We start from the raw sequence: 10,227 nt of genomic DNA, 5'->3' as shown, positions 1-10,227 counted from the left end.
GAACTCTGCAGGCTATCTCTACAGTAGATTGCAACACCGCCCCCTTTGGCCGTTCTATCTTGTCCGAAAATGTTGTAGTTCGGAATGGAGATTTCAGAATTTTTGGTGGTCTTCCTAAGCCAGGATTCAGAAACGGCTAGAACATCCAGGTTGGCAGAGTGTGCTAAAGCAGTGAATAAAACAAGCTTAGGGAGGAGGCTTCTAATGTTAACATGCATGAAGCCAAGGCTATTACGGTTACAGAAGTCATCAAAAGAGAGCCCCTCGGGAATAGGAGTGGAGCTAGGCACTGCAGGGCCTGGATTCACCTCTATATCACCAGAGGAACAGAGGAGGAGTAGGATAAGGGTACGGCTAAAAGCTATGAGAATTGGTCGTTTAGAACGTCCACAGAACAGAGAGTAAAAGGAGGTTTCTGGGGGCGATAAAATAGCTTCAAGGTATAATGTACAAAAAAAACCATAAAACAACATTTAGTTCATTAGTAAAGACATCACTCATATTTCATGTCTTGTTGGTTGGGAGCCGGTCCATGGGCCTCTTGACCAAATGTTGGTTAAAGCCAACTGGACACTTCGGGGACTGTTGAGAAAAAAATAGTTAAAAAATACAATTCTTTGTAAGCCTAAAAAATAAGCCTAATAAATGTCACAATTTAGACGCTGGGTTGACGCACTATTATTTTGTTCAGTTGTTATTTGGATAAATATCTGCTACTGTATCTCGACTGGAGTGTGCTAGCTTACTCCAAGCTGGAGGAAGACAACGAGTAAAGAGGGAGGCCTTATTTCATGGAACATTTATTTGCTATGAGCCTTCTCCTGATTCTACTAAGCACTGCTATTAAAACGTGGAGATTATAAAGCAGACCAAAAGAAAAGTTTAACAGTCATCAGACATGGAGAGTATGTTTCCTGTTTTTCACACTCTACTTAGCAACAGTATATCTCAGCACCACTCACCAAAGGGGATAGGTGTTCGGCAGTTTCACTTTACAATGAAACAGGAAGCTAATAGACTATATATAAATATCACATGATTTGAGCACAGTCCCAAATCAGACCTACAGCCATCTATCTACACTAGAGCTAATAATCAACCTAGGTAAAATTCTTCCTTTTGTTGTACATGCATAAATCTATAGTCTCTGTATGTATGTATCTCTTATGCAAATTATGTTAACAAAATTATCTTTATTTGCTGATTTGCTGGATATAGTTGAAAAAAAGTTGTTTATGGTATTTTATAAAAGCAGTACTATTTCAGAGGAACAACACTGTATATCTCTCCATATAGGGTGTTAAGCATGTTATCCCTCCTAATACTGCTGCTGAATCTTACCAATCATGCTTTTGGACAAAATCCTGCAATAAAGGCCATATTGACAAATAAAGGACTTCAATATGGTAAGAAAATGCTATTTCCTCAATTGTCTTGAGTTAAAATACCAAACCAGAGAAATTGCATTTCAACAGCTACTTTATTATTGTATCCTCCAGGGTCACACATTGGGGCTGATTGGATGCAGGAGAAGATAGGTAGTGTGATCATACCAGATGTCAGAGGTGGTGTTGACATTGGTATAGGAACGGTGCACTACGTCCTTGACGGGTACGTGTTGTGGCTTTTATTTATGAAATTAAAGTAAACCATTACTGTTTAGAATCTCAGAATAACGTTTACCTTAATCATCATTAGTCAAAGAACCTGCTACAGACATTTTGTGCTTTGTCCTTTGGTGGCAAAGTACCAAGAATGAGTTTGGGTCTAATATTATAACATAGTCTCCGAAGATGTTCTATGATTTAAAACAGTGCTATTGACACAATGTGCACAACATTGACTGTCTCCACCATCCTTCTCTCTAGAATCTCAGTGTCTGGGTGTGATGTTCCAGAGCCTTCAGTGGAGTTCTATGAGGGCGTGGGACTCAAGGCTGTGATCAGTGGCCTCAGCATTTCAATGAGTGGAAATTGGCACACACGTTTTGGCATCATGTGAGTGACAGCGATCAGTTTCTGTTGTCTGATTGGTGCCTGTTTTTCTATTTTTCCATCGTTTAATCTTTCCATGCTATTGGATTATGAGGGTCAGGTACATTATTGATGTCTGTCTCCTGAAAAGGGAGAATCTTTGTTAAATGTACTGGTAACACAACTACTGGTGACACAAGGTAACACAACTCCTGGTAACACAACTGCTGATGACAGTATAACAGGAACTGATACACTGATACACTAAATCTGTACAGAGAACAAACATATTATATCTGGGACCAGTCAGATAAGAATGAGTACAGTAGTTCTCTCAACAGCTCATCCTGTTTTCACATCAGAAGATTTGAGCTTTGAAGCCTGTTTCTTTTGTAATGACTTCAAAACAAATCAAATTTCTAATAACATTATGTCTTGTTCCACTCTCTGTGTGTTTGCAGAACCGATGGTGGCTCATTTGACCTGGCAGTGTTCAATGTGGATGTGACCTCTGTGGTGCAGATAGGAAGTGATCCGAGTGGACACATTTCTATCTCCAGCAAAAACTGTGATGCCAAGGTCGGCGAGGCATCAATCAATTTCCATGGAGGCGCTAGGTATGTTTCAAAATGTATTTAGAGAGAGAGAGAAAGAAAGAGATTTATAATCATCATTATAATTTGGTAACCATTTTGTTAACAGTTTGATCTTCCAGCCATTTGTGAGCCTTTTCCACCATCGCATTAAAGCTATAATTGAGGAAAGAGTGAGTAAATTGATTCACTCATGATTTGTATTCCTTATACCAGTAAATGTTCAAATGATGTGGGGTGTTTTTCAACTGACTGCATGACCATACAATGTATATATATCACTGCACCCAGATCTGCCCATTGGTTGAGGAGCATGTTACCGATTTGGAGCGACATCTAGCAGAAATGCAAGGTATTGCAGTAGGGAGGACAAAGGAAGAAAATAGGCTTCACAAATATTCTTTCTACCAGTATTGTGGTGCTCATGGTGTTGTTTTTTCACTACAGTGTCCTTCAAGGTCAATTCTGCTCTAGTTTTGGACGTCCCCCTCACTAACTCACCCCTCGTCGATTCTATTAGCCTTGGTCTGGATTTGAAGGTAGCTTTACCTGATGTGAATGGATACAACATAACCCAATATGATTGTGTTACATGATGAAAATAGGGTGGGGACTGGGGGTATCATACTTTGAATCAGTAACAAATGGTGTCTTTTTTAAAACTCAGGATCCTTGCTCAGATTGACTGATTTCTGTGTTCCAGGGTGAGTTCTACAGTGTTCAGAGTCACACAGATCCTCCTTTTAAGGCAGAGCCTTTTCATCTGGCAGAGGACAAAGGCCACATGCTCTCCCTGGGCCTGTCTGAATTCACTGTCAACTCTGCATCCTATGCTTACTTCTCCGCTGGACTCCTGCAGGCCCAAATAAACGACAGCATGGTGTGTGTGTGTGTGTGGGGAACAGAAGTCCTTACAAGGATAGTAAAACAAGGAAAATTGCTATTTTAGGTTTAGAAGTTAGGTTTAGGGTTACAATTAGGGTTAGGTTTAGAATTATGGTAAAGGTTAGGGGTTAGGTTAAGGGTTAGCGGTTAGGGAAAATATGATATTTAATGGGAATCAATTGTTTGGTCCCCACAAGGACAGTAAAACAAACGTGTTTCTCTGTGTGTGTGTGTGTGTGTGTGTGCGTGTGTGTGTGTGTGTGTGTGCAAATGTTCATGTCTGTCTGTCTGTCTGTCTGTTTTTCTGTCAACTAGAGTCATTTCGCTCCTTTTGATCTAAGTATGCAAACTGTTGAGAAACCTTCGTATTTAACCCTTCCCCTTACTTCCTCTATTTATCTCAGATCCCCAAGACCTCTCCTTTCCGTCTCAACACAACCTCCTTCGGGCCTCTCATCCCTCAGGTAACACCCAGAAAGTCCTTGGCCGTTGCCAAAGGTAAAATGAATTCAGTGGCCAGTTTATTAGCTACACCAATTTAGTACCGGGTCGGACCCACATTCGCCTCCAGAACAGCCTGAATTCTTGTCGGAAACATTCCACAGGGATGTTGGTCCATGCTGACGCGATGGCATCACACAGTTGCTGCAGATTGGACAGCGGTACATTCATACTGCAAACGGCCCATTCCATCTCATCCCAAAGATGCTCTATTGGGTTTGGCCAGCAACAATGTTCAGATACACAGTGGCATTCAATCGTTGCTCAGTTGGTATGAAGGGACCTAACATGTGCCAGGAAAACATTCCCCACACCAGTAATGACCGTCACCAGCCTGTACCGTTGACACCAGGCAAAATGGATCAATGGACTCATGCTACTTATGCCAAATCTTGACTGCTATCAGCATGATGCAAAAGGAACCGGGATTTGTCAGATCAGGCAATGTTTTTCCACTTCTTAACTGTCCAGTGTTGGTGAACGCGTGCCCACTGGAGCTGCTTCTTCTTGTTTTTAGCTGATAGGAGTGGAACCCTGTGTGGTCGTCTGATTCAATAGCCCATCCGTGACAAAGATCGACGGATTGTGCGTTCCGAGATGCCGTTCTGCACACCACTGTTGTACTGCGCCGTTATATGTCTGTTTGTATACCGCCTGTTAGCTTGCACACATTCTTGCCATTTTCCTTCGACCTCTCTTATCAATGAGCTGTTTTCACCCACAGAACTGCTGCTGACTGGATGTTTTTTGTTTGTCGCACCATTCTCTGTAAACCCTAGACACTGTCGTGCATGACAAAAAGACCAGGAGAGTAGCCGTTTCTGAAATACTGGATCCGACATGCCTGGAACCCACGATCATAGCACCCTCAAAGTCGCTTAGGTCACTAGTTTTGCCCATTCTAACATTCAATCGAACAGTAACTGAATGCCTCAATGCCTGTCTGCCTGCTTTATATAGCAAGCCAAGGCCACGTGAATCACTATCTGTAGGAGCGATCCATTTTCGTGAACGGGGTGGTGTACTTAATAAACTGTCAATGAGTGTGTATGGACAGTGTAGTTTTGCCCTTGAACAAAATCTTTCTAAATGCACTATTTCATTCCCCCCAGCTTCCCAAGCTCTTCCCCAACATGCTGATGGAACTACAGGTGTATGCCAGGGACCTTCCAATGTTTTCCTTCCAGGCTGATAAGTTGACAATGGAATTTCCAGGTGCTGTTAAGGCCTTTGCCATCCAGCCAAATGCTTCACGGACTCCACTGTTCAAGCTCAATGTTGTGAGTTAGCTTTTTTGGTTCAGGGTTCATGTAAATCCTTTTCAGTTAATATTTACTTTCAGAATGCATCCTGTGCAGGGTTAATTCCAATCAATTCTTCTCTTCCAGGACTCCATTTTTAGTGGGACGATACGCATTTCAGAAGAGAAACTCAAAGGCTTGGTGGAACTAAGCAAGTAAGATGAGTTTCAGTTCCACTTGAATTTAAAAAATATATTTGATTTGTAAATTAATTGAGTAATACAACTCTCCATTTGCTAGTTTTACCCTGACACTTGCATCAAGTGAAGTGGGAACATTCCAGGTAGGATGCAAAGACACTGCATTACCTTTACAATGATATGGTGCACTGCTTAACCTCAGTGGGACGGTTTCTCCATTAGGCATGCTTGTTAGTCCAGGACTAAGCTTAATCTGTATCTGGGAAACTGGCCCTGTATGGATAAATAAAGAGCTACCAAATGTTGACAACGATCACTATTTTCCAGACTGCAGCCCTGGAAAAGTTTATGAAGCTGGGGATGAAGATTTCAGTGTTAGCTAAACTGAATGGTAAGTTCTGAAATGTATGTGGGAAAAAGAGCATACAATCCTAGAGTAGTACTACAGTAGGCCTATTCATGTTCATATTGACCATATACACATTGTCAAACCACACTTCATCATGGTATTACCTTTTAACATACAAAACCATTGTGTGTAAACCTAATGACTGGACTGCAGAAATAGTTACCCTAAACTACTGGTTTTTGTTTGTTGCAGCCAAACTGGAGGAGGGCATTGTTTTACCCACCATGCACCACATCCATCTGGTTAACCCTGCGCTGAAGATCCAGCAGGTCTGATACCATGTATTATTTTATTGTGTTACTTTTAATCTTTTTTTTTAGAAACTTTAAAACAAATTCTTAACTCTTATTTTTCTTAAGACCGCATTGTTGGCTTGTAAATAAGCATTTTACGATAAGGTCTACTACACCTGTTGTATTCGGCGCATGTAACAAATCAAATTTGATTGGATTTGATCTATTAGTGTATCTTTTAAACCAGCCTCAATTAGTATAGGTTGGAAATCTGTAAATGTTTTTAATTTGCCAGTTTTGAGTATGTTTTGAGTATGTTTTGAGTATGTTTTGCCAGTTTTGAGTATTTTGAGTATGTAAGTGTGTGTCAAATCAAATGTTGTGTTACATGCGCCGAATACAAATGGTGTAGACTTTACTGTGAAATACTTGCTTACGAGCCCTTCCCAACAATGCAGAGTTTAAAAATAAAATAGTAACACTAAAGAGAGTACCAGCACCAGATCAATGTGTAGAGGTGCGAGGTATTTGAGGTAGATATGTACCTGAAAGCAGGGTAAAGTGACTAGTTATCAGGATAGATAATAATAAAAGTAAAATAAAGAACAGAGTAGCAGCAGCAAATGATGAGTGTAAAAGTGTGTGTTTATGTCTGTGCGTGTGTGTGTAATATGTATGTGTGTTATGTGTGTGTGTATGTGAATGTGTGTGGGTTTTGTGTAGGAGTGTCAATGTAGTGTGTGTGTGTGTGTGTGTGTGTGTGTGTGTGTGTGTGTGTGTGTGTGTGTGTGTGTGTGTGTGTGTGTGTGTGTGTGTGTGTGTGTGTGTGTGTGTGTGTGTGTATAGTCTAGTGAGTGTGCATAGGGTCAGTGAAGATAGGGTCAGTGTAGATAGTTTGGGTACCATTAATTAACTATTTAACAGTGTGTATGTGTATCTTTACTTTCACCAAAGTAGTTCTGGGAGATACACCAGAACTAGGGGCGGCAGGTAGCCTAGTGGTTAGAGCATTGGACTAGTAACTGAAAGGTTGCAAGATTGAATCCCGGAGCTGACAAGGTGAAAATATGTTGTTCTGTCCCTGAACAAGGCAGTTAACCCACTGTTCCTAGGCCATCAATGAAAATAAGAATTTGTTCTTAACTGACTTCCTAGTTAAATAAAGGTATAAAAAAGACAGTATTTTGGGTTCATTCAGATGTTTTTTTCTCCCACAGGGATTTGTGTCCATTGCATCAGACCTTGATGTTAAATCTGGCGAGGGAGAGAGCCTTTCTGAAGGGATTTACCATTACCGACTGTAGGTGGTGCCTGCTAATGTCATTCATTATTATCCCAGAAAAAAATGATACATTACTAATTTCTTAATGTAGAACTGCAAGTAGCTACACAGTAACTAATTACTAATTAATGGTTACATTTTTGCACCAAAAACACCAGACGATTGTCATAGATTTTAAAACCTATTATTCAAGAGACAATTTTCAGCTTTGCCTAGTTTTCAGTTAATCAATTATCACAAGTATCACATGAAATGTACTGCTTCACCTGAAATTACATTTGAGCATTGCCCCATTTTGGATAACTCACTGATTAAAGAGAGGAACAAGACAACTTCTACTGTAACGCTGCTAAAAACAACTGATTGCAGCTCACAATAAACCTGATTGCAACTGTGGACAATAAAGCTGTGTGGTGCAATACAATGAAGCACCACATTAATATACTGAAAAATTATTGTTTTACTAAAAGTGAATTTCTGTTTTCTTGAAGTGTTCGCTATGGCAAGGTTTACAAGGCTACAGTAAACATGTAGTCCCCCAAGCAGTGCTTAATTTGAGCCAGAACAGGATCCGGCACCTCTCAGATTTGATTTATTTCGTTCAGGTGTGGTGTCGAAAAGATCCCCCCTGCCAGAATCCCCCCCCCCCCTTCACGTGAACACGCACACACTCAATTCTTCATTGTTGCAACTTGAAAAAATAAATCTCTTTACCAACATTCGTCATCTCTCCCATCTCTTATTGGCCTAGTAGTTGTTGTGAAAGGTTTATTGCTTGCCTATATTTTACTCCCTCCTCTATGTTTAATATAACACACATACATTCATTATTCATTTCGGTTGCCTATCCTGACTTGAAGTTTGTTCTATAGAAAGTATTTGACTCTGATGTGTGCCACAGAAAGTACTTGACTCTAGCTACAAAAGTAAGGCTATTTTCTTGCCTGCCAACCCCCCCTTCTATCATGGGACTGCAAGGCCTGGCACACTTCAGAATCAATTTTGGTGACTCTAGTCACAAAAGGAAGTGGTTATTTCAGCAATAATATCTTTCAGAGGCCTCTACTGCTCTCTCTACCCATCCCTCAATCCCCCATCCCATCATGCTTTTCCCTCTTATGGCTTTTCCTAAAATGTTTTACAACTTTTCTGTTTTAGTTTTTAAGAATGTAGGTACAGTAGTAATAATAAAATAATAATAACAATAATAAATGAAACGTGTACTCTGGGAGAATTTTTTTTATAAATGTATAATAATATAATAAACAAAACTATGACTGAATGTGTCTCCATGAAGAATCCCTCCCCAATAGGTCCCTTTTGTCAAGACTTCCTCCGAAGTCGGTCCCTCTCCTTGTTCGGGCGACGTTCGGCGGTCGACGTCACCGGTCTTCTAGCCATCGCCGATCCACCTTTCATTTTCCATTTGTTTTGTCTTGTCTTTCCACACACCTGGTTTCAACTCCATCAATTACATGTTGTGTATTTAACTCTCTGTCCCCCCCATGTCCTTGTCCGGTATTGTTTATTGTAAGTGCTTGTGCACGTTATGTCTGGTGTGTATTTAACCCTCTGTCCCCCCCATGTCCTTGTCCGGTATTGTTTATTGTAAGTGCTTGTGCACGTTATGTCTGGTGTGCGTCGGGTTTTGTACCCATTTAATGATTGTTCTGGTTTCCGGTGAGTTTTTATTATTAAACTGCGCCGTTGGAAACACAGTTTTTGCTCTCCTGCGTCTGACTTCTCTGCCACCAGCACGTACCCCTTATACCTTTGCCCTCAATAGGACACCGCCAGCACCTCCACCATCCCCATCAACCTCCACCCACCCCTCAACCACAAAACACAATAATGACAATAATAATATAAATTAAAATACAAAATATATATACCAAGATATATATACACATACACACACATGTACAGTACATATACATAAACATATTCATAAGACACTCAACTTTGCCCTTATCTCTTTTCCTACATCAGATATGCAGGTGACATTTCCACCTGGATGACAGCACATAATTAGCTAGACGGAGATGCTCTTCATCCGAGGGAATGCCTGCCCATTCTCAGAAATTAGATCATCTGAGATGATCACGTCGTTTACATTCCAGTCCTTGTCAGCTCCATATTTGACGACTACAACTCACACCCTGCTGGAATCTCTGCATTATCAGATTCCCCTCTGTTATTAATCTCTATATTGTAATCAAAAAAAGTGTTTCAAAATGCTGTACTTTTATTAATATATATGTTCAGATCATTCTTGAGAAAGAAGGGGTGTAATATCTCCAGATGGGTGTATGGTTGTCATGCCCTGGCCATAGAGAGAGTTTTATTCTCTATTTTGGTTAGGCCAGGGTGTGACTAGGGTGGGCAATCTAGTGTCCTTATTTCTACGTTTTCTATTTATTTGTGTTTGGCCAGGTGTGGTTCTCAATCAGAGGCAGCTGTCTATCGTTGTCTTTGATTGAGAATCATACTTAGGTAGCCTTTTCCCCACCTGGATTTGTGGGTAGTTGTTTTCTATTTTGTGTCTGCAACAGACCGAACTGTTTCGTTTTGGTCCGTTGAATAAATTATCATGAACCCGTGCTGCGCTTTGGTCCTCTTCTTCAGACGAGCGTTAGTGGTGCCCTTCCTCACCCATGCCAAGAAGATGTTACTTCTTGTGGGGTCTTTGCCTTGAAAGTAAGTGTGAGAGTATAAGTAATGTTAAATTAACCTACTGAAAGTATACGGACTAAAAAGCAAAACAGAACTGTCAAATTATATTATAGCTATGACGTTGTATACTGGCGAATTAGAATCTTAAGTGTAACAATTTTGTTGGGGAAACAAATGCCATTTGAATTTTTTTCCCCAGTCAGCTGAATGTTTTTTATTTATTTATTTTACCTTTAT

The 10,227-nt window shown here is 40.4% G+C and overlaps 1 protein-coding gene across 2 annotated transcripts; it reads left to right on the top strand.

Moving 5' to 3' along the window:
* The first annotated feature begins 988 nt into the window (after positions 1-988).
* LOC109869309 (lipopolysaccharide-binding protein) lies at positions 989-8,038 on the top strand. Of its 2 annotated transcripts, none has more exons than XM_020459377.2 (17): positions 989-1,104; positions 1,297-1,406; positions 1,500-1,611; positions 1,869-1,997; positions 2,435-2,590; positions 2,676-2,739; positions 2,858-2,918; positions 3,014-3,105; positions 3,270-3,446; positions 3,856-3,915; positions 5,065-5,232; positions 5,341-5,408; positions 5,494-5,536; positions 5,721-5,784; positions 5,995-6,071; positions 7,253-7,335; positions 7,923-8,038. In XM_020459377.2, exons 2-17 carry the CDS (start codon positions 1,307-1,309, stop codon positions 8,011-8,013), a joined length of 1,545 nt encoding a protein of 514 aa, XP_020314966.1. In that variant the 5' UTR covers positions 989-1,104; positions 1,297-1,306; the 3' UTR covers positions 8,014-8,038. The 2 variants fall into 2 exon arrangements, with proteins under 2 accessions (XP_020314966.1, XP_020314967.1); XM_020459378.2 differs by having other exon boundaries at positions 7,809-8,038.
* Positions 8,039-10,227: the final 2,189 nt, after the last annotated feature.

This window comes from Oncorhynchus kisutch, linkage group LG24 (genome assembly GCF_002021735.2).
Source record: "Oncorhynchus kisutch isolate 150728-3 linkage group LG24, Okis_V2, whole genome shotgun sequence".
Classification (NCBI taxonomy): Eukaryota; Metazoa; Chordata; class Actinopteri; order Salmoniformes; family Salmonidae; genus Oncorhynchus; species Oncorhynchus kisutch.
Note: the sequence above shows the minus strand (reverse complement) of the source record. Positions and strands in the feature narration are given on the sequence as shown.